At 45.6% G+C, this 24,690-nt stretch overlaps 1 protein-coding gene across 1 annotated transcript in view; it reads left to right on the top strand.

Annotated features, from left to right (window-relative positions):
* Positions 1-24,690, top strand: part of RBM33 (RNA binding motif protein 33) — a 324,419-nt gene that overhangs the window by 218,279 nt on the left and 81,450 nt on the right. Inside the window, exons 12-14 of the mRNA XM_070944365.1 lie at positions 11,238-11,388; positions 12,169-12,497; positions 20,900-21,166. Of these exons, the coding sequence (XP_070800466.1) occupies positions 11,238-11,388; positions 12,169-12,497; positions 20,900-21,166 (747 nt within the window). The remainder of the gene's footprint in view (positions 1-11,237; positions 11,389-12,168; positions 12,498-20,899; positions 21,167-24,690) is intronic.

Genomic DNA, 24,690 nt, shown 5'->3' with positions numbered 1-24,690 from the left:
TACTCCATTTTGTTTCTTGTTCCAAAGAAGTCGGGGGGTATATTTTGGATCTCAAACGCCTGAACGTTCACATTCGTTATAGGCGCTTTAAGATGCATTCCCTCCATTCCATACTGGGTGGCATTAGATTGGGGGATTTTTTGTCATCCATTGACCTCCGGGAGGCCTATTTACATGTTCCCGTTAGGCTCTCCCACAGGAGAGTTCTTAGGTTTTGTTACGGGCATGCACATTATCAATATAGAGCAATGCCCTTTGGCCTTTCCTCAGCCCCCCGTATTTTTACTAAGCTTTTAGACGTGGTGGCGGCCCATTTGCGTTCTTTCCCTATCAGACTGCAGTGTTACTTAGATGATATCCTTATTCAATCTCCCTCGTTTCAACAGGCTCAGGAGGATGTTCGACTCACCATCGAGGCTCTTCAACTACACGGTTTCACCGTGAACTGGGAGAAAAGTCAGTTAAGTCCTTCCACAGACTTAATTCACCTGGGAGCCCGCATCGATACAGCGTTGGGTCAGGTATTTCTGTCGCAGGAGAGGCGTCACAACATCAGGTCCACGATCAGGCAGATCAGGGCATTTCGCAGGGTTCCACTTCTCTGGCTCTCCCAGTTGCTGGGGCAGATGATTTCATGCCTGTCAATCGTTCCCTGGGCGAGATTACACTCCAGACCTCTTCAATGGCTCCTTCTTCCAAGCCAGAGGGCAGGCATCAGCACCTCTTCTACTCGGGTCAGGGTTCCACCCAAGGTCCTCAAGTCGTTCCTCTGGTGGACCTCTCCCGCCCTGGAAAAGGGATTCCCCCTGCTCGAACTTCACCACCTGGTGATCACCTCGGATGCCAGTCTGGCGGGTTGGGGGGGCCCACTTCATCTCCCAATTTGTTCAGGGTCGTTGGACTGCCAACGATCTCCGCAACGACATCAATTGGCTGGAGTTGCGAGCTGCCCATCTAGCTCTCTGTCACTTTCAGAGTCACCTGTCCGGTCATCATGTTCTTCGAACGGACAATGTCACGGCAAAAGGGTTGGGTCCTTGGGCAGAGAGGCACCTGCTCTCCTTGCAAGCGGAGCACATAGCGGGAATCCACAACACTCGCACGGACTGTCTCAGCCACACCGACATCGACCAGGCAGAATGGCAGCTGCATCCCTCTCTATTTCATCAGATCGTTCAACACTTCGGCCTACCAGCGTTGGATCTATTCGCCACTCCGGCCAATGCGCAAGTGAACTGGTTCTTCTCCAGGTACTGGGCACCAGGAGCAGAAGGCACCAACGCCCTACATTGCCGGTGGCCTCCGGGTCGACTCTACGCCTTTCCTCCCATTCCTCTGATCCCGAGGGTCATTCGAAAAATATTGGAGGAGAGGGCGGAAGTCATTCTAGTTGCTCCTTTCTGGCCCTTGGAGAGCCTGGTTTGCGGATCTCAAGGACCTCTCCGTCGCTCCTCCCTGGAGGATTCCACTGGACCAGGTTTCTCTGAGACAAGGGGCCGTGTCTCATCCAGACCCCCAATGGCTTCAGCTAGCCGTCTGGCTATTGAAAGGGACCTACTAAAGCGAGAGCTTTATTCCGAGGAAGTGATAGACATTCTCCTGGCATCTCGCAGGAGTTCCACCACTCGCATTTATGAAGCCAGCTGGTCCGCATTCCGTCGATGGTGTAATTCGGCGCACATCGACCCCACTTGGGCCTCCATCCCGCAGGTCTTGCAATTCCTACAGGTGGGTTTCAAAGCTGGTCTGGCGGTCAACACCCTCAGACGACAGGTGGCTGCCCTGTCTACTGTTCTTTCCTGCAAGGGCCACAGATCCCTGTCACTTCATCCTCGTGTCCGGTGTTTTCTCCGAGGAGTAACCAACTTACGTCCGTCTGTTGTCCACAGATATCCTTCCTGGGACCTTTGTCTGGTCCTGCAGGCCCTTATGGACTCACCCTTCGAGCCTTTATCAACAATCAGTCTTAAGTTTCTATCCTTTAAAGTTGCCTTTTTAGTTGCCATCACCTCTGCTCGCCGAGTTTCCGAGCTTGCTGCACTTTCTGTTCACAAGGACCTATGTTCTTTTCACCCCGATCGAGTCGTCCTTCATCTGGACCCCACCTTTCTTCCAAAGGTCAATTCCCACTTCCACAGATCGGAGGAAGTTGTTCTCCCAGACTTCTGTCCCCATCCCGTTCACCACTCTGAACGTCGCTGGCATAAGTTGGATGTCCGTCGAGCACTCCGTACCTACTTCTCCCGGCCAGCTTCCCACCGCAAGTCAGAATCTTTATTTATTTCATTTCAACCTACCTCACTCGGCTCCAAGGTTTCTTCGTCCACCATCGCTAGGTGGCTCAAGGCATGTATCACCCTGGCCTATGAACATAGACACAGACAAGTTCCTGGTCGTGTTACTGCGCACTCAACTCGCAGTGCAGCCACCACTGCGGCTTGGGCCACTCAGGCCCCCCTCCTCGAGATATGCAAGGCGGCTACCTGGGTGTCCCCGAACTCGTTTATTCGTCACTACAAGTTGGACAAATTTGCCTCAGCCGAGGCGGCCTTTGGTCGTAGGGTTCTTCAGCACGTCCTTCCTGTTGAAGGCGATTCCACCTCCTCTGTTTCTTCCCGCCCTGGGGATATTTAGCTTGGGTATATCCCACTCAATGGACTCTCTAAGCAGCGCAAGGGAGAATGAACATTGGACTTACCTGAAGGTTCTTTCTCCTTGCGCTGCGGGAGAGTCCATACCCACCCTTATTGTGTTTCTGTTGGAGTTTTTTTCTTTCCTTCTGTTATGTTTCGCTCAGGATGTCAGTTTCTTCGGATTCGGACTTCGTGCGGAACTGGGCTAAGCAGGAAGAGGAGGTGTGTTTAGGCAAATTTCTTACTCAGTAGAGACCAATCGGATGAGGAACCTCCCACTCAATGGACTCTCCCGCAGCGCAAGGAGAAAGAACCTTCAGGTAAGTCCAATGTTCATTCTGTTCTAAACAGAACAAGGCGCCGCGACCACCCCTGCGAACTAAATGATTTCACATCGATTGGACTTTAAAGCAGGCAGAGCAAAGACAGGAGAAATCACAACTGCAAGTACTAAACTTTAACTCTAATAAACTACTACTTTCTTCGGAGCTTGAGAAAGCTTAAAAAAGATGGCGCTGAGTTGCTTAAAGGCGTGAAAACAAAAGTTAAAGGAGAAAGTGCTTGTTAACGCTCATTAACGCTCGTTAACGCTGTCATTACCTTTTAAAAGACTTTGTTGGGGAATTTTGAAGATTGGAATTAAAGAATACAATATTGACTTATCAATAAGCCATAATAATTATTAAGGACTGAGATTAAGAAGACCTGTTGGTTCTGCTGAGTGGCTGGTGGGAAAGTGCAGTTTAGAGATGGCTTCGAAGCAAATAAAAACTGTTGTGACTAAAAGTGCGGGGACTTCCCCAGCTCAAACATCAAAAATGCAGTCTTTGTTAGCCCCACCAGATACACAAATACTGACATTAGAAGTTCTTCAGGGAGCCTTAAAGAAATTGTCTACTGATTTGGAAGAAAAAATCACATTCCGTTTTGAGGAAAAAATTAAAGAAGTGTCTGAAGAACTGCTTGAAATTAAAGAAACAATTTAAACCCAAAATAATGCAATAAGAGAAGATATTGTGGAAGCATTTAAGGGACTGGTGGGTCATGTTACATCATTGGAAGAAAGGGTGGATGAAATTGATCAGTTTAATTTGAATGTGGAAGCTAAATTGGGAGAGGCTCAAAACAAGATGGAAAAGGCGGAAGCAGAACTCATAATGACACAATACAGAGCGATGGAATGGGCAGTGAGGGTCAGAGGCTTGAAAGAAAATAACCAGGAAAATCTCAGAGAGATTTTTGCAGAAGCCCTTGCTCAGTTTACTGGAGAATCTAAAGCAGAGTGTGACTGGCAAATAGACAAAATTTATCGCATTAATTCATGGATTGCCAGACAGAGACAACTACCAAGAGATATTGTGATCTACTTTGTTACAAGGAGAACAAGAAGTGGAGTTTTACAGTTTCTTATAAGAAGAAACTTCAAGTGGCAGGACAGGAGGTTTTAGTAATGAAGGAAATTCCCCCAAAAATGTTGAGATCTCGAAAGGACTATGCATTTTTAGTTGATGAACTTAGAAGGCGTCAGTTGCAGTACAGATGGGAAGCTCCAGCCGGATTAGTGGTGAATTATTTGGGTGAGAGACATCGTCTCAACTCAGTTTGGAAGGCAAGAGACTTTTACACTACCATACTAAAGGCTGGAAACCCACCATCTCCAGAAGCCAGAAGAAGGAAAGAACCAGGAGAGGCCAGAAAGGGGGAAAAGTGGAAATGTGATTATGTTGATGCTACCTATTTTCATGTTTGGTGGACTTGTAAAAAAGTTAAAGCATTTTGGATAAAAATATGGTGGATTATTCAAAATATTTTTAACAAAAGGATAAAGTTTACTCCACAGTTGTTTTTGTTTGTATAATTACAGATTGTACGGTTATAGAGACTAATTTGATTCTGAACTTAATAACTGCAGCAAGACTCTTGGTGGCGCAGTACTGGAAGAAGGAAGATTTACCTACTATTCAAGAATGGACATTAAAAGTAGTAAATTTAGCAGAAATGGCGAAAATCTCAGCATATCTAAAGGACCATTCAAATGAGAAATATATGTTAGAATGGAGAAGATGGATTGACTATATTCAAGGCAAATATCGGACTAAAAAATTTCAAATAGCTTATGAATGACCAAAGAGATTTTATAAAGTACTTAAATTTAGTTTAGTAAAAGGGGAGTTAAAAGTTCAAGAGGGGGATAGGAGGCTATAGATAATTAGCTTATGTTAGCTTATGAGTGTCAATTGTTATACCCTGTATTTTGCTCTGGGAAGTGGGGGGAGGGAGGGGAAGGGGAGGACTGGAAGGGGAGGAGGGAGGGGGAAGGGGAAATGTCTGTAAAACTTTTTTAAAACTTTTCAGTAAAGAAAAAGAAAAGATACATTCGTCAAGAATCATAAGGTACAACACTTAATGATAGTCATAGGGTACAAATAGCAATCAGGAAACAATATCAATATAAATCGTAAGGATACAAGCAACAAAATTACAGTCATACAGTCATAAGTGGAAGGAGATGGGTGGTGGGAACAATGAGAAGATTAATAGTAGTGCAGACTTAGTAAATAGTTTGACAGTGTTGAGGGAATTATTTGTTTAGCAGAGTGATGGCATTCGGGGAAAAACTGTTCTTGTGTCTAGCTGTTCTGGTGTGCAGTGCTCTATACCGTCGTTTTGAGGGTAGGAGTTGAAAGAGTTTATGTCCAGGATGTGAGGGGTCTGTAAATATTTTTACAGCTCTCTTTTTGACTCGTGCAGTATACAGGTCCTCAATGGAAGGCACGTTGGTAGCAATTGTTTTTTTCTGCAGTTCTAATTATCCTCTGAAGTCTGTGTCTGTCTTGTTGGGTTGCAGAACCAAACCAGACAGTTATAGAGGTGCAGATGACAGACTCAATAATTCCTCTGTAGAAGTGGATCAGCAGCTCCTTGGGCAGTTTGAGCTTTCTGAGTTGGCGCAGAAAGAACATTCTGTGTTGTGCTTTTTTGATGACGTTTTTGATGTTGGGTGTCCATTTTAGATCTTGCGATATGGTAGAACCTAGAAATTTGAAGGTCTCTACTGTTGATACTGTGTTGTCTAGTATTTTAAGAGGTGGTAGTATGGAAGGGTTTCTCCTAAAGTCTACCACCATTTCTACGGTTTTGTGTGTGTTCAGTTCCAGGTTGTTCCGGTCACAACACGAGGCTAGTTGTTCAACCTCCCGTCTGTATGCGGATTCATCATTGTCTCGAATGAGACCAATCACTGTTGTGTAGTGGTGTTACACATGTTGAATATCCAACACCAGTTAGTACCCATGTAGCCATATTCTGCAGTAATCCAGATGAGAGGTCACAAGGGCATGAGTGACTGAGCAAATTTTGGTGGGAGGGGGTTTCCTGCTTTCCAAAGGGATTTCATTGAGTCACTTGAGGGAAAGCATACTGTACTAGATCAGTGTTACAGAACATGGCAAATCTTACATACTTAAGTACAGGTAGTCCTTGATTTACGACCACAATTTAGCCCAAAAGTTCTATTGCTAAGCAAGGCAGTTGTTGAATTATGCCTCATTTTACAACTTTTTTTGTCACAGTTGTTAAGTGAATCATGTCATGAAGCAAATCGGGCTTCCCCCGTTGACTTCACTTGGCAGAAGCCAGCTGGGAAGGTTACAGATTGTGCACAAATGATCACAGGACAGTGCAACTGTTATAAATACATGCCAGTTGCCAAGCACCTGAATTTTGATCACGTGACCATGGGGATGCTACAATGGTTGTAACTGTGAAAAACAATCATAGGTCACTTTTTTCAGTGCTGTTGTAACTTCAAACGGTCACTAAACGAATAGTTGTAAATTGAGGACTCTACATGTGGCTAAGATGTTATGATCCTTTCTTATCCTATAACTGTGATGGCGAATCTATGGCACGTGTGGCCGAAGTGGCACACGGAGGCATGTCACCTGGCACGTGCGACATCGCCCGTTCCTCTTCCGGGTTTCTGGCGCACATGCGCAGGCAACGATCAGCTGGCCTTTGTGCATGCGGCAGTGCCGGAAACTGGAAGAGCTGGTCTTCCGTTTTCCAGCATGAGCATGCATGCCGGCCAGTTGATCAGCGCATGTCCATGCGCGGCAGTAACCGGAAGACTTGCTTGCTGGCGTGCATGCGCACTCCAGAAACCGGAAGTACCCTATCCAGTGCGCGTATGCCCCCTGGGCAGCTCCTCTTCCTGGTCGCGGCCCTGACAAGTGTGCACACGAAGTGCTCCCTTTTCAGCACTCGGTGCCGAAAAGGTTCACCATCACTTTCCTATAACATACTAATCAAAGCATTCACATTTATATGCATATAAAACAATCATTAACATAAAATAAGACTCCACTATCCAGGGAGTGGCATTACAATACCAAGTGTGCAAGTTAGCTGGACAACTGTTTCGTTCAACTGGTTCTTGAATGATGGTGGTGGTGATGATGATGTGTGACTTGAAGTATCAGTGGGAATAGAAACTGGGAAATGTTGCTATCTTAATAGTTTTTATTTTGGGTATAAGAATGATAATAAATTATTGACTTCCGGTTTGCTCTTCGTAGCCACCAGACGGTCTCTTGGGACCGCCAGCCCCTTCGCCTGTAAAGAGCCGCCTGTACAGCGCAAAGGCGGCTCGAAAAACCCCATTTCCAGGAGGAAATGTGGGATAGAGCAGGTGAGTGCAGGTAGAGCTCTCCGTAGCCCCCAGGGGTTTTTTTTTTTACTCTTGGGGGCGGGCGGAGGAATGCTCCCTATAGCACTTGCCGCCCGCTCCGGGCGTTGGGAGACTTCTGCCTTTTTGCAGAACAAGGCTACGAAGACAAGCCTTTTAAGATATTTAACAGATTAACTAAAGATGATGAGATTTGGATTTGGATCTGTGACCCTAAATTGCAAGTATTAATACTTATTTTACAAAGGATATTCAACAAAGTAAAAAAGACCTTTTAAAATGGCGATTGCCGAAACTGGAGCAGGGAAGCTGAAAAGAGAAAGTCCTTCCGTTTCTTATTAAGTTACAAAATAGCAGAATAAATGCTCCTGGTTACATTTGAAGGGATTTGAGCTGGATCTGTGACCTCGAATTGCAAGTATTTCACTTATTTTATAACAATTATTGAAGAAGGAAAAGGAAAAGGAAAAAAGAATCTTTAAAAAGGGCGATTGCCGAGGCTTGAGAAGGGGCTGAAAGGGAGAGTCCTTCCGTTTCTTATTGAGATACAAAGTAGCTGAATAAATATTTTTGGCTACACTTTAAAATAAAGCTCTACTTTTGTGTTTTTTCTTTTCCTGGAGATTTGATATTCATCTTGGTTGGAAAGAGGTTTTTTTTTTTCTCTGCTGCCTCTCTTTTCTTTTTAAGAAAAATAGTTTGTCTGTGTTGAAACATGGCATTAAAGTTGGACAAACAAGCAATGGGGGGGGATTCCCCCATTAACAAAATACGTAACCAAGTTTTAAAGCTCCAGTCTCAGAAAACCGATTTTAATATAATTGAATTTCTTTTGGAGGAGATTGTAAGAAGGGATGAGATTGTGAATCAAAATGGCTAATGATCTTGTAGGATTTATGACTAAGTTGGATGAAAATACTAACTTATTAGAGTCTAAAGTGGAAGAAATTGAGGACAATTTGGATAATAAAATACAAAAAATTGAAAATGATTTGACAAATACTCAAGACAATAGCTCAGAAGAAAAATCTAAAATGGAGGTTGAACAAAAGTCTTGTAATGTAGAAAATTTACAACAACGGATTGAAAGAGAGGTCTTAATGATGCATTATAATTTTACAGAATATGCGATCAGACTCAGAGGTTTACAGGAAAATAACAGAGATGATTTAAGGAAAATATCTTCTGAAATTCTGGCTGGGATTTTAAAGGTTCAACCTGGGGAAGTGTTTTGTAGGATTGATAGAGTGTACAGAATAAACTCCTGGATTGCAAAGCAAAGGCAATTGCCTAGAGATGTGGTGATTTATTTTACAGACAAGGAAATTAGGAATAAAATTGTGCAAAATTCCTTCAATTCTACTTTGCAATTGTATGGAAGGAAGATATGGATCTACAAAGAGCTTCCCCCCAAGATGTTAATGGAAAGGAAGAAATTTGGTTTTCTGGTGACTGAGTTAAAATACAGAAATATTCCATTTAGGTGGAATGCCCCAGTTGGCATAATATTGAGATATCAAGGAGAAAGATACCAATTAGATACTGTTGAAAAAGCGGAAGAATTTTATCAAAAAATTTTGAAAATGAACTTAACATCTATAGGCACAATACAGGATAAGCAGAAGGAGTTGGAAATAAAGGGAAAACATCGAATTACAGAGGTTGTGGTAGACAAACTGTCTTTGGATTCTCTTGATACTCCAGCTGGATTATCTACAAATATGAGAGAAGCGGCATCTGATTTCAACGTGATGATCCAACAAGATCAGTTTATAAAGCAGAATGAAAACCGATCAGTTGATATACAACTTGTAGAAAGGAAAACAGGATGGAAATCAAACCCACAAAAAGAAAAGAAAAAAAGAAATAGGTCTCATAAAAACAGAAATTTCTAAACTAAGCAACGGTGAAGCCAGTGATTTTAAAAAAAATGAATGAATATGTGAAAAGATAGTGGAGGCGAAGTATTGGTTAATATCATCCTGAGGACAGTGACAGACCTCTGCAATGCCGTAATTTTGGGATGTGAAAAGAGCCTTAATCTGTTGGATTTGAATTATCTATTTTGGATTTCTTTTCTTGTACTGATAAATATATTATAATTATTCTGAGCTACAAGGCAAGAGAGTTACGTTGGGGCATGCAGAAGATCTGGTTGTTACCCATTACGATGATGGGAATTAATAATCCTGATGAAAGCCACAATTACAACTATATGGAATACAATTATAATGTCACTCGGGTGGTTGTTTTTATTTTTATATATATATGAGGATATTCATTACTGATGGGGGCAGATGAAGACTGAAGACTTTGAACAAACTGTTGCACCAGGATGCTATGTTACCCAATTATGGATGGGGGACTCAACAATCTAGTGGAAAGACATCAAAGAAGATATTATATGGATTATAAATTTAAAGTTATTGTCTTTTTTTTTTTAAATAACGGAATATATGTATATATATATATATATTAGTAGAGTGGGCAGATATTAAGAATTGAATTGTTGTGTATGGTAATTTTGTAGGAAAGTGGGTGGAAATATGTTAGTCTACTGATGGATTAGCTTAAGAAAAGGGATGTTTAAGTGATATATTTAGGGTAGTGGAGGAAATGGACAGAGTTGAATAAATGTTAAATTAGGACTTATGTGGAAGGCTGCTTTGAAATGTTATATTAATATACACAAAGAATAAATGTTAAAGTAGGATTTATTATACAGTCTTAAAGTGGAAGGTTGTTTTGAAATGTTGTAACAATACATAGATATAAGTTTTGGGGAGGACAAAAAGGGTAGATTATTGCTAAATTGGGGGTTATAATAATATTATGCTAAACTAGAAGTTATCATACAATGTTATAGCAGACTGCTTTTTTTTTTTTTTTTTTTGAAATGTATGGTAAAAGGGGAAAGTAATAATATTAATAATATTTTTAGTAAGTAAGGGTCAGTATATAGAGGAGAGAGTAAGGCGATGGTAAAATATTATGTAATCTGTTATGAATTAGGTTTTTGGTGTGAAGAAGTCACGGGGGGATGGGTGGCGAGGGGGGGTTAGGGAGGAGGGGGGGAAGGAAAAAAGGGGAAAAAATTGTATTTGAAAACTTTTTCAATAAAAAAAAAGAATGATAATAAATTATTGTCACTTTCTGTTAGCTTAGCTAATCAGCATTTGGGTCTTAAAAAGCCCTTGTCTTTTCTTTTTAATGGACAGAAGTACATTCTGTCATTGTGTTGTTACAGGGGAGAAAATCAATTATGGAGCTTACATTTTAAACAATTTCTTCCCTTACTGTTGATGAAATAGCTAAATATCTGTCTGTAACCCATTTATTTAAAATGAAGAGTAGGATGTCTATGTTAATTTTTCATACTTCTGTAATAATGAATATCTCAGCTGCCTAGATACTTAGGATAATGTAGGCATCAAATGTTGTCTTCCTTATTATTGAAATAAGCACATATATGTGTGTGTATATGTGTATGAAGGGGGCGAGGGATCATTGTTAGACATCATAAAATGTAAGTAGCTTCATTTTTAGTTGCTTAGGCTGTATTAAATAGCAAATAAATATGGTTTTAAAAGTGTTGGGAGCATAAAGTAGACATTCATACTTTGGGATCAATGGAATAGAAGTTCAATAATTGTATGGATTTCAGTAATCTTGAAAAGAAATGGCATTCTTGCAGGGCTGCTGTGATTATTAAAACATTTTGAGTTTCCTGTAAACATGATGTCCTTAGAATCTGGGTTCACAGTCACAACAAAAGATGGTGGTCATTTGTGCAGATTATAAATAGATACTTTCATCTATTAGACACTTTCTTCCAAAAGTAAATGGACTAATGACGAAATGCTACAGGAAGAATTGTGCCTCATTTCTCCCTCATCCCCCCTTTTTTTATCCTGCAGGGCTCTCCAGATTTTCAACAAAACCCTCCTGAACCTGTTCCTACCAATTTCAACCAGGCCCCACGACTTTCCCTCCAAGACCAGTGGCGAGGACCACCACCCCCTCTTCCGCCTCCACCTCCACAGGAGAGAGAACCTTTCTTCATGGGAGGTATGGCCATTGTCTTACCAGTGGGAAGAGACCTTTTCCTTGGTTCTCAGGGAGAGGATTGAGCATGAACTATGAAGCCAGAATCATCTTATCACTTGGCTAATCCCAAAATTGTCCCGTTTTGCTTTGTTTGAAGTCCAGCACTTACATACATACTCTTTTTTTTTTTTTTGGCTTTAATTTATATGCCGCCCTTCTCTGGAGACTCAGGGCGGCTTACAATGTGTTAAGCAATATCAATACTCTTGAAGCAATACTCTTGGAAGCAACGTGACTGTTACTCCAGCCCTTTCCTATACACTGTTTACCTTGTTTAATGCATCCTTACCACAGAAAAGTTTCAGGAAGTGATGCACTAACCAAAGAATGATTATTATCAGGCACAAAAGACCAGGTCCACATGTGAAGGTCCAATTAAACTGATTTATTACTAATCATGCCTATGCACAGGAATCTTCTCAAGTTTAACACCTGCTTGGAGTTAGGTAAGGGTCAATGGAATTCAAAGGAGGTTATAATCTTAGTTCACTTGTAGGGATTCTAGGCTGATCCCTCTTTTAACTCTGCCTCCAGGTTCTATCACTCCTTCTACTACATTTATCTACAGAACTGGTGACTTCTAGTTGGAGTAGAGAGTATTGGACTAATTGAAGAAATTGTTGGGCATGATCCTAGAAATTCTCCATGAGACTTTAATTTCCAGTAGGTTTGGGCCAAAACTGGTATTTTGCTTGGCAGATGGGTTGGTTTCATGCCGTCTCATTTTGATTTTTCCAACAGAGCTGAGATTTCCCAGCCATCACTTGTTTGAGCAGCGGAGCCCCCCTCCACCACCGTCTTCCCTTCTTAACAGTGTGCATCCTGTGCCCAGCCAAAACTCACTCCCATTCAGCCAGCCTGGACCAGGTTTCAGCCAGCAGGGGCAGCAACCAATGTTTCCAAGAGAAAGGCTGGTAAGGCCAAATCTGCAGCCTCAAGGCCCTATGGGAATCCTTCACTTCAGCCAGCCTGGAGCAGCCAATGCACGGCCTTTTCTTCCCCCAAGGCAGTCCTTCCTGCAGGTACCAGGGCAGCCGTTCTTAACCCCTCTCACCCAAGCCGGCATGCAGGTATGTAATGATCAGGACAGCCCTCCTCTCTGTCGAGTGCTCCTATGACCATTGTAGCCTGAACTTTCAAGATCTGTGTAGGTCCTCCAGTACAATTGTTCCTCCTCATTTTTCCCTCTTTGCAGGAACATGATTTTAGATAGTAATACAGATCTGCTATCCACAGTTACTTTAAAAATGAGATGGCAACTCTCTTGTTTGGTACTTGGGAGAATATAACTAGTTTCTACTGTGCCTTTTTGGCTCTACTACCAAACCCTCTTATATGTAAAACAGTAATTTCTTTGCTATTTCAGGCTAAGAGTAAAGTGAGTTGTGGATATTGACTGGCCTAACATAGTTATGCTGTTAGAGGGATTCTGGGAGTTGTAGTCCCAACCTATTGGGAGTGTGGCATTTGTGTGTGGGAAACTGTTACAGGTTATTACATTTAGTCTTAGCTCAGAACATACATTGCTTAAGCAGAATGCTGAGAGAAGCTCCTTTGTAAACAGAGCTTGAATGCTTAGCATTTGAAGCAATTTAAACATGCCTTTTTATTATTGTGCCAAGCATAACAATATTACTCTCATTAGTGGCCAGCACTAATTGAATTATAAGGGCTAGCTGCTTCAAAGTGAAGACATTAAAAAGCATTGATTCTCCAGTGTACTGGAAGGCTAATCCAATCGTGTGGATTGTAGACTTCTCTTCTGCTTTGGAGACTGAGTCAATCAGATCCTTGATCCCGCCTTCTCCTACTGAGAATGCCCAGAATTTGACTCAGTCACCGAGCGAAGGAGACGTGCAAGGGTGCTGGTGCAAAGAAAAGTGAATTCAACAAACTGTAAGCCCGGCTCTGCGTGAAGCCACTCACACTCTGCGAAAGGCTAATGGTTTCTGCCTTGTAAGGGCTGCAACAGTGCAGCCCACGGGTGCTTGTTGGGAGGGGGCGACACAAAGGGACGCCATGCCTGATTGAGAGAGGCTGGAGGTTCCTTCTAAGGAAAAACATTCAAGCCGCTCCAAAAGCGCTGAGCTGGGGAGTCAAAATCCGTTGTCTGCCTGTGAATGAGCTCTATTGAAACAGACAAAAGCAGGATTAATTTGAGGCAAGCTCGCCAGCCTAGTCTGAACAGCTTCGCCAAAATTCAGCCTGGAGCAATTCCTTAACAGCTAAACGGCAAGCAAGCAAATGGGGAAGATAGCCGGGACAGCAGAGGTCCTTTGTGACCGAGCCTGTCATAATCAGTGAGGCAAAAAAAGCATGGCTGATTTTTCACTTTCTCCAGACCGAGTCCAGGGAGATAAATCCCTCACCAGAGGGGCAGCTGAAAAATTAAAAGTGAGAGCCATTTCCTCTAGGAGAGTCACCAAGATAGAAGAGGAAGATGCCCTGAGATGCCCTAAAGCTATTAGCAAGACAATAGCTAAGGCAGAGAGGGAGGCAGAACAAAGGAAAGAGGAAGGACGCCCTGGGGAAAGGGAATTTGAGTCTTCCCGGAAAGGGAATTTGAGTCTTCCCGCGTTTCCCCGGCTAAGCAGGTAAATCAGCTTATTGAAATGGAGCAGCAGATTCCTTGCTGCCAAGCAGGGCCACTAGATGGCATCGGTGATCCACTTCAGCAACCATTGCTTTGTTCAGAAGGCAATGATGGCATAGCACAGGAAAGATCCTTGCAACTTAATACAGATTCAGAATTTATGGATCAGATGAAAAATCTGATCTCAGCATTATCACAGGCCATTAACACAGGTCATCTACAATGGCAACAGGCAGCCACAAGAACACAGGAATTACCTAGTGGTCAGGATAAGTTCAGATCACTGCAACGGCAAGAAGAGATGGGAGCCCCACAAGGGACACATTCAAATTTCTCTTCCACTCAAAGCGAGGCTGAGGCCTCAGGGGAAGAGGATCAGAGGGATTCAGACCTCTCAGAAGATGAAGGGAGGAACCCAGAGACCCCTGTGTTTACAGGACTCTTTCAGCCAGCCCTTTTTAGTTCATTGCTGTTTAAGGCCAAAGCAGCAACAAATATGGGGACTGGCCTGGCCACAGCAGAGGCGGCTACTAACCTGGCAGATCCAGGGGAGCTCCTATTCCCAAAGCCCTCTAGGGAGACCGAGGAGATTCCTTCAAATGAATTTTTCCGTAATATAATTCAGGGGCAATGGGACAAACCAGTGGTGTTCACTACACCAGGGGGTTCTGATAGGAGGTTTTATAATATGACTCCAGACCTAGCTGCGGATCTTCAATCTCCAGTGATAGATGAACCAGTGACTGCCTTAACTTCCTCCTCCATATTACTTAATGACGGGGAAGACTCTCTTAAGGCGGAGGATAAAAAGGCGGAAATGACACTCCGCAGAACGCACCAGGCGTCTGCCTGGGTGATAAGAGCTTCCACGGCCGCATCATTTTTTAACAGGGCCACACTTGTTTGGCTTCATCAGATGCGAGAGAGGGTGGTTCCTGGGGACGTCCGCGCCCAACAGGATTTTAACAAAGTGATAGCTGGAATTGAATTCTCAGCAGATGTCACGATGAATGCCACCAGGTTTGCCTCCAAAGCCTCTGTAGGGGCCCGACGAATGCTGTGGCTTCGGCACTGGCAGGGGGACATGAAGTCTAAATGGAAGCTAGCTTCTGCTCCTTACAAGGGCGGTAAACTATTTGGAGAGGCCTTAGATTCTGTGTTGGTGGAGAATAAGGACAGGAAGAAAGTCCTACCCTCGAGAAAATCGGACCAGCGTCAAGCATCCCCTTTTCGTAGGCATTCCTTTCGATCCTCAGATGCCAGATTTGGAACCCACCAGTTCCAGAGGGCATACACACACCGAAACAGACAGCCAAATAGATTCGGCTTCATTTTTCATTTTTTTTCATTTTATTAAATTTGTATACCGCCCTACTCCCGAAGGACTCAGGGCGGTGAACAGCCATAAAATAAAACATATAGATACAAAATTTAAAATAGAGATAAAACAAATTAAACAAATTTGGCTGAACCATTTTAAAACCCCAATAATTTAAAACCAAATTTAAAATTCCCAATTTAAAAAGAGGAAAAGTTTAGGTCAGGCCAGCTTGATGAAATAGGAACGTCTTAAGCGTGCGACGGAAGGTACGTAGATCTGGAATCCTCCGTATCTCCGGGGGGAGCTCGTTCCAGATAGTAGGTGCCCCCACAGAGAAGGCTCTCCCCCTGGGGGCCGCCAATTGACATTGTTTGGCCGACGGCACCCGGAGGAGCCCCTCTCTATGGGAGCGTACTGGTCGGTGGGAGGCTATTGGTGGTAGCAGGCGGTCCCGCAAATAGCCAGGTCCTAAGCCATGGAGTGCTCTGAAGGTGATAACCAAAACCTTGAAGCGCACTCGGAAGACCACCAGGAGCCAGTGCAGCTCGCGCAGGAGAGGCGTTACATGGGAGCGCCACGTCGCTCCCATCACCACCCGCGCGGCCGCACTCTGCGCCAGTTGGAGCCTCCGAGTGCTCCTCAAGGGGAGCCCCATGTAGAGAGTGTTACAATAGTCCAGACGGGAGGTGACGAGGGCATGAGTGACCGTGCGTAACGAGTCCCGATCCAGAAAGGGACGCAACTGGCGGATCAGGCGAACCTGATGAAAAATCCTCCCGGTCACGGCCGTCAAGTGCTCTTCTAAAGACAGCCGTGAATCCAGGAGGACACCCAAGTTGCGAGCCCCTTCCGTGGGGGCCAATGCTTCGCCCCCAATAGTCAGCAATGGCACCAGCTGACTATATCGGGACATCGGAAACCACAGCCACTCGGTCTTGGATGGGTTGAGCCTGAGCCTGTTTCTCCCCATCCAGATCCGTACGGCCTCCAGGCACCGGGACATCACTTCAAGAGCATCGTTGGGGTGGTTAAGGGATAGGTATGGTCAACAAGGCCAAAACAAGCGACCATTCAAGGGGACGAACAGCCATCCCTTCCGCCGCTCCAAATGACAGCCAAACAAACCCTCCCATTGGCGGTCAACTAAGCCTATTTGCCGAGCAATGGGAAACAACAACAACAGACACCTGGGTGCTGAGATTAGGCCTCTCCCTTGAATTTCTCTCCACACCCCGGAACCTTTTCATAAACTGTCAGATATCAAATGACAGGGCAAAGAGGAGGCTCATGGAAACAGCAATACAACACTTACTAAACATCCAAGCCATTCAACTGGTCCCTCAGGACGAGCTAGGACAGGGGTTCTACTCCATTCTGTTCATAGTTCCGAAGCCTTCGGGGGGCTGCAGAGTGATTCTGGATTTTAAAAAAGCTGAACAGATACTTAATATACAAAAGATTCAAAATGCAGTCCCTTCAGTCCATACTGGGGAGCATTCGGGAAGGCTCTGACTTCCGTAAACCTTACGGAGGCCTATCTACACATTCCCATCCTGCCAGCGCATCAGAAATTCCTGCGATTTCAGTATGCGGGCCATCATTTCCAATACAAGGCCCTTCCTTTTGGCCTATCGTCAGCGCCCAGAACCTTCACCAAGATACTGGCAGTGCTGGCGGCGCACCTCAGAGTGATCCCAGTGCGCGTACAATGCTACCTGGATGACATTGATACAGTCCTCTTCCCCGGACGGGGCAGCAGAGGATCTACGGATCACCATCAGGACGCTGCAAGAACATGGGTTCTCGGTGAACTTCGACAAGAGCCATCTGTTTCCAACAAAGCGACTACTACACTTGGGAGCAGTCATAGACACCAGGTTGTGCGAGGTTTACCTATCACAAGAACGGCAAGCCAGCATCAAGGTACTGGCGGCCCAAATTCAGTCGGCACGAACAGTATCGCTGAACGTACTGTCACAACTCCTGGGGAAAATGGCGTCCTGCATAGCAATCATACCTTGGGCACGGCTTCACACAAGGACACTGCAGTGGTTTCTCTTGCCATACCAGAGATCTGGCAGGAGCAACTAGAAACTCAAGGTCCAGGTTCCACCAAAGGTACTACACTCCCTCCAATGGTGGAAGTCACAGGCCATAAGCAGGGGTTGTGGTTTCAAGGAACCCAAACGCCTATCCATCACCACGGATGCCAGCCTCTTCGGCTGGGGTGCTCACTTCCAGTCCCAGATAGCACAGGGACAGTGGTCCAAAACAGACCTCAGAAACAACATCAATTGGCTAGAGCTCAAAGCAGTTCATCTAGCCGTGCAGAGATTCCAGAGCAGTATCTCGGGACACCATATACTCATTCTAACAGACAATGTGGCCACCAAGGCACATACCAACCGGCAAGGGGGGACTCACTCCAGGACACTCATGCAGGAGGCGAGACAATTAGGGCTCTGGGCGGAGAGACACCTCCTCTCCATCAAAGCAGAACACATTTCGGGAATAACGAATGTGCAGGTGGATTGGCTCAGCAGAACCACGGTCGACCACTCGGAGTGGTGACTACATCCAGACCTGTTCAGGGAGTTGTCAAGGAAGTTCGGGAACCCGATCCTGGACCTCTTTGCCTCTCCATCAAACACCCAGCTGCCAAGATTCTTTTCCAGATTCCCAACACCGGGGACGGAGGAGGTCAACGCCCTCCGCATCCCATGGTCCAGGGGGCTTCTATACGCCTTTCCCCCACTTCCACTAATCCCGAAAGTGGTAAAAAAAACTGATAGAGAAGAGGGTGGAGGTCCTTCTCCTGGCTCCACACTGGCCAAGATGCCCGTGGTATGCGGATCTGGTCAGCCTATCAATAGCCAGACCATGGAGGATCCCTCGAGACAGAATAGTGCTCAGTCAAGGTGCCTTGTCTCATCCAGATCCGCAATGGCTCCACCTAACCGTATGGCACTTGAGTGGTCAGCTCTGAGCAAGCTAAAGTGTTCTAGTAAAGTCATACAAACATTGCAGGCCGCCAGGAGACCTTCAACTAACAGAATTTACGATGCCACATGGAGAGCCTTCTGCAACTGGTGCTCCAAAGAGCATATCGAGCCCACAGTGATATCAGTGACCAAAACCCTGGAGTTTCTCCAGGAAGGCCTAGACAAGGGCCTGTCTCCCAACACCTTACGCAGGCAAGTGGCGGCCCTGGCATCCATATTAGATTGTGGGAAGTTAGATTCCCTAGCCAGACATCCGCTGGTGCGCAGTTTCATCAGAGGCGCAACCAACCTAAAACCACCAGTGGTACATAGATATCCCACTTAGGACCTACCAAAGGTGCTTAGGGTGCTCATGGCAGAGCCGTTTGAACCGTTACGTTCAACCAGTCTAGAATTCCTCACTTGGAAGGTAGCGTTTTTGGTGGCCATTACATCAGCCAGAAGAATATCGGAGTTAGCAGCCCTATCCATGAGGAAGGACCTTTGTTTAATTCACTCAGATAGGGTGATCTTACAATTGGACCCCACCTTCCTCCCGAAGGTGAATTCCCTATTTCACAGGGCACCAGAAATCATCTTACCAGACTTTTGCCCGAAACCAAGTCACAATCTAGAGAAGGAATGGCACTCCCTAGATGTTAGGAAAGCTATTCACATTTACCTAAAGAGGACAGCTCCTATTAGGAAAACAGAATCACTGTTTGTGTCATTCAAACAGAAGACATTGGGCAACAAAATCACACCTTCAACCATAGGTCGGTGGATACGAGATTGTATCACCAAGGCCTACGAGACCCAGGCTCTTCCATTGCCCAAACGGGTAATAGCTCATTCGACTAGAAGTGCAGCCACGACGGCCGCATGGAATACGCAAGCCTCTATTGAGGACATTTGTAGGGCAGCAACGTGGTCTTCTCCATCCCCATTCATAAGACACTACAAGCTAGATGTCTTTGCCTCGGCCGAAGTCGCCTCTGGCAGAAGAGTCTTGCAAAAGGTACACACAGAATCGGGGATTCAGGACCAGACCATTTCCCACCCTTAGGACAACCGGCTTTGATATGTCCCACACTATTGGATTAGCCTTCCAGTACACTGGAGAAAGAGCATTGGTCTTACCTGATACGCTTCTTCTCAGTGTACTGGAAGGATAATCCAATCCCACGCTGGCAATGGTCTAGTCTAGAGTCCCAGGGACGTAGGCACCAGCACCAAAACAAAACAAGTCAATCAGGACGTCTTCGTCAAATTCTGGGCATGCTCAGTAGGAGAAGGCGGGATCAAGGATCCGATTGACTCTGTTTCCAAAGTGGAAGAGAAGTCTACAACCCACATGATTGGATTATCCTTCCAGTACACTGAGAAGAAGCGTATCAGGTAAGACCAATGCTCTTTTTTGTGAAGCTGTTCACAGACCTAATGGGATTAGAAAAGTTTGTAACATGGCATTCTGTTACATATTCCTTGGTTTCCTAAATTGATTTACTCCAGGAGAGATACTGAAATCTATTTTGTGAAAACAAGTTTCTGTACTGTGAATCACTTAATCATGCATCTAAAAACATTAGGTCTGGAACACTACAAGGCTTAGAGCTCCCTCTCTTGGTGCTTTGCTTTCTTCTATGAAAGCTTGAATAACAAACACCAGCTTTTAGTAATTTATTTGCTGAAGCATATTTTAGAAAGATTCTGTATTTTATTATCAAAAGCATTCAAATTCCAGATGTGATCTTCACTTTCACCCCCAAAAGCAGGAGTGCCAGTATAATACCTTCATGCAGGAAAGCCCCTAGGTTAATTGAATTTATCAGATTAGAACTTGGTGGGAAATGGACTGTGCAGCTCTTTAGATCTGAAGATTGAAAGTTGGTCATAGCAAACAGGTTCAAACTTTAAACTAGACAGTACAGGTAGTCCTTGACTTAACAACCACAACTGGCCCAAAATTTCCATTGCTATGCAAGGTGGTGGTTAAGTGAATCATGCCTGATTTTTATGACCATTTTTCCCACAGTTGTTAAGAAAATTACTGCAGTGATTTGTGCAATGAATCACACAATTGTTAAACAAATCCAGCTTCCCCATTGACTTTGCTTGTTGGAAGTTGGCTGGGAAGGACACAAATGGTCACATGACCCCAGTTCTGCAATTGTCTTAAATACTTGCCATTTGTCAAGCACCTGAATTTTGATCATATGATTGTGGGGATGCTGCAATGGTCATAAATTTGAGAACCAGTCATAAATCACTTTTTCAGTGCTGTTTTAACTTCAAATGGTTGCTAAACAAACGGTTGTAAATCAATTACTACCTGTAATGTCTTTGTCCTGGATTACCAAGATTCTGCTGCTGTGTAATCCTAGGAAAATGTATTTTTTGTTTAAAGAGTTGCAGTCAGCTGCCATATGTGCCAAAGCATTTTTTGTCTTCAGCTCCCAATTTCTGAACAACCTTACTTTCTGTTAGAGGCTTTTTGTTTCCTTGTTAAGTGCTGATTCTGTCTTGCAGTTAGGGAATAAGCCTGACCTCACAACTGCCATGTTTTCAAATGTACAGGGTCATTTGCACCCTCCTATGCAGCCACAGCATCCACAGCCACCACCACAACATCCACAGACGCCCCAGCAGCACCCCCAACCACCCCAGCCTCACCACCAGATGCACCAGTCCCACCACCAGCACCACCTTCTGCCTGTGCCTCCCCAGCCTCTGATTCCAGTGGCCCCATCCCAGTTCAGGCTGCACCTGCAGACTTCACAGCAACAGCCAAGTGGCAACTGGATGCAGTGCCAGCAACAGCAAGGTCTGGTAAAGGCCAGGCATGTAAGTGTCCTTTCCATACAGTAAAAAACATGGGCTCTTATTGGGCAGGGGCAAGACCTGAACAGTCATCTTTGAAAAGGTGTGAGTTCTGATCTCTCTTACTGCTTACCCCATCTACTCCCTCTGTTTGTATTTATTTATTTCATCTTTTCTACCCCACCAAATTAATAGACTCTAGGTGGCTAGAATCTGTGTAACATTTTCATTTTTAATATTTATTTATATCCCGCCTTTATTATTTTTATCCCACTTTTCCTCTGGGAGTTTGCAGGAAGTAGTGCTGGGGCTGTCCACTAGTTGTTAGTTATTTAAATGTATTGGCTGCCAAACTCTAATGGACTTTGGGTGGTATATGAAAGGGGGGGGGACATAAAAGCAGCAAAAAGCTTTATACAATGGATATCAAAAGTCTACACACTCCTGTTAAAATGCCAGGTTTTTGAGATGCCCACTGTGTCAAGATGGGCAGCCCAGATAAAAATAATCTAATAAACAGCAAAGCAAAACATTAATATTATTATTATTATTTATTGAATTTATATACCGCCCTTCTCCCCGAAGGGACTCGGGGCGGTGAACAGCCAAAAATTAAAATAACATACAATATAAAAGTTAAGATAACTAAAAATAAATTAAATTAATCGGCCTCCCAATTTAAAACCCCAAGCTATACAATTAAAAACTAACCCATAAAACCTATTCAGGCCAGGCTGGCTTGCTGAAATAAAAACGTCTTCAGGGCCTTACGGAAAGTGCGGAGATCCAGGATCAGTCGTATTCCGGGAGGTAGCTCGTTCCAGAGGGCGGGTGCTCCCAAAGAGAAGGCTCTCCCCCTGGGGGCCGCCAGCCAACATTGCTTGACCGACGGCACCCTGAGGAGGCCCTCTCTGTGAGAGCGTATTGGCCGGTGGGAGGTTATCGGTAGCAGAAGGCGGTCTCGTAAATACCCTGGCCCTAAGCCATGGAGCGCTTTAAAGGTGAGAACCAACACCTTGAAGCGCACCCGGAAGACCACCGGGAGCCAGTACAGCTCACGCAGGAGAGGTGTTATATGGGAGCGCCATGTCGCTCCCGTAATCACCCGCGCGGCCGCATTCTGGACCAGTTGGAGCCTCCGGGTGCTCCTCAAGGGGAGCCCCATGTAGAGAGCGTCTAGACTTGATTACGGCTAAGTCTTATAGCACCAGCTAAGTCTTATAGCACAAGTCCGGCAATGCAGAATGGCGTGGAAGCTTTCAGCTTTGTTCGTCACAAGGTTTGACTGGCCACCACACTCCCTTTTATATCCTGTGGGGTGTGGTCCAGTGACTCAGCCTAATCTCAGGCACGCCTTTTCTTCTGTTGCACGCGCTTATCTCTGCGATGCTGGCGTGGATCCAGCCAAGACTCATTACCCTCATCACTGTCCATCTGTGGCTGCGTGGACGTGCTTGGCCCCGGCCCTATCTCTTGCCCTTTGGCGGACACCGAAGGCATTGCCAGAGAGGAGGGTCCTGGAGAGGGAGGCCTTGCCAACTCCTCTTCTTCACTCTTGGAGTCCTCTCCTGCCGATGACACAGGCTCAGGTAACGGAGCCACAACAGCCAGTACCAGCCAGGAGGGACACGGGTCCAATAAACATGTGGTTGCGTTTAACCTCCCCAGAATCCTGTCCACGTTCTCAGGAGTCACAGGATCGAACTCGTCCCAGATAAAATTCTCAAGACCCGCCTCAGCCACCCCGCCGGAATCTACCCAGTCAGAGTCCAGGCCTTCCCGAATCTGAGCGATTTTATCATGCAGATACTGTGCAAAATCCTCAGCCTGCCCTTGCAAGGGGTCCTCCCGCGCTCCCTGATGTAGGAGGGAGCGGGTCACTCTAAACAAGGCAGCTGGGCGATTATCTGCCAATGCAATAAGAGCGAAAAAGTAATCACACTTTGCCACTTTTATCGCCACTAAATAGGTCTTAATGTGAGACCTAACTAGTGTTCGATCGGATTCGGAACGACTGGCCCTCCAACCACTCTCTAGGTGTCTTTTCCGGCGCTTCATCTCCCTCAGCTCCTCGGTGAACCAAGGAGCTGGGCAGGTGCGGCGCCGGGTCAGAGGCCGTAAAGGCACGACACGATCCAAAGCCCCGGCGGCCGTCCTATCCCAGGCGGCCACCAGATCTTCAGTCGAGTCGTGAGCCAAAGCCTCAGGAAATGGCCCAAGCTCCCTCTGGAATCTCTGGATCCATCAGGTGCCTGGGGCGGAACCACCTAATCGGTTCCACCTCCCTGCAGTGGGGTGCAGCGGTCAGAAAGTCCAGCCTCAGGAGAGAATGGTCAGACCATGACAAGGGCTCAATAGCTATATCCCCTATACCCTGGCCATCCAACCACTGACCAGAGACAAAAACCAAGTCCAGAGTGTGTCCTCCCGTGTGAGTAGGGCCATGAATTAGTTGTGTCAGGTCCAAGGCCGTCATGGAAGCCATGAACTCCTGGGCCACCTCAGACGCCTCACCGGCCGACGGCAGGTTGAAGTCCCCCATGACCACCAGTCTGGGGGTATCAACCGCCACTCCGGCAATAACGTTGAGAAGCTCGGGCAGGGCCGCTGTCACTTGGCAGGGAGCCAGGTACGTGATCAGCAGGCCCACCTGCATCCCATGGCCCCACTTCACCAGGAGAGACTCACATCCGGCTATCTGTGGTACAGTGGTCTCCCTCGGATCAAGACCTTCCTTTATGACAACTGCCACCCCCCCCCACCCCTGCCCTGGGCCCTCGGCTGATGAAATGCTCGGAAACCTGGTGGGCACATTTCTACGAGGGGGACCCCCCCTCTTGGCCCAACCAGGTATCTGTAATACCCGCCAGGTCCGCTCCCCCTTCCTGAATTAACTCACAGATGAGGGGGGCCTTATTAACCACAGACCTGGCGTTGCACAGCATCAGCCTAAGGCCTGGGCTCTGAAGCTCTGGACAACCCGGGGAACGAGAGGAGCCTTGGGGGCCGAGGCACGCCACCGCTTGAAGACATGGGCCTTAGACAAATCATAAACATCAACCTCAGGTCTGGGACCAAAGCCAGATTTTCAAAGCTTTCTAGAAGCCTAGGAGAAGGCACTGTCTTTATCTCTGGGAGGATGTTGTTCCAGATGGTGGGGGCCCCAACAGTGAAGGCATGCTCCCTTGGTCCCATACAATGACAAGGTTTAATAGAGGGGATCTGGAGCACACCCACTGTGCCAGTATCTACTGGGCGGGCAGAAACTATTGGAGACCACTGGTCTCTCAGATACCCAAACTGTATGCAGTATACAAATTATAGTTATACCAGATGAAGTCTTTCAGGTAAATTAGACTGAGAGAGTTGTCCAGTTATCTCTATAGAAGAGTAGGGGGTTGAACCAAGACCCCTTGGCCCATGTCCACTCTCTTAACCACTGCAAATTGCTCTGAGGATAATTGTGTCCTACCTGCTTGCCTTTCTTTCACACTCCCTTCTATATCCCTTGTGAACTATATTTTAATATGACTCCCATTCACTCATCT

Source organism: Pituophis catenifer, unplaced genomic scaffold (genome assembly GCF_029215685.1).
Source record: "Pituophis catenifer annectens isolate HBS135680 unplaced genomic scaffold, rPitCat1.0.hap2 SCAF_5, whole genome shotgun sequence".
Classification (NCBI taxonomy): domain Eukaryota; kingdom Metazoa; phylum Chordata; class Lepidosauria; order Squamata; family Colubridae; genus Pituophis; species Pituophis catenifer.
The sequence above is the reverse complement of the archived record's forward strand: the minus strand, read 5'-3'. Positions and strand labels throughout refer to the sequence as shown.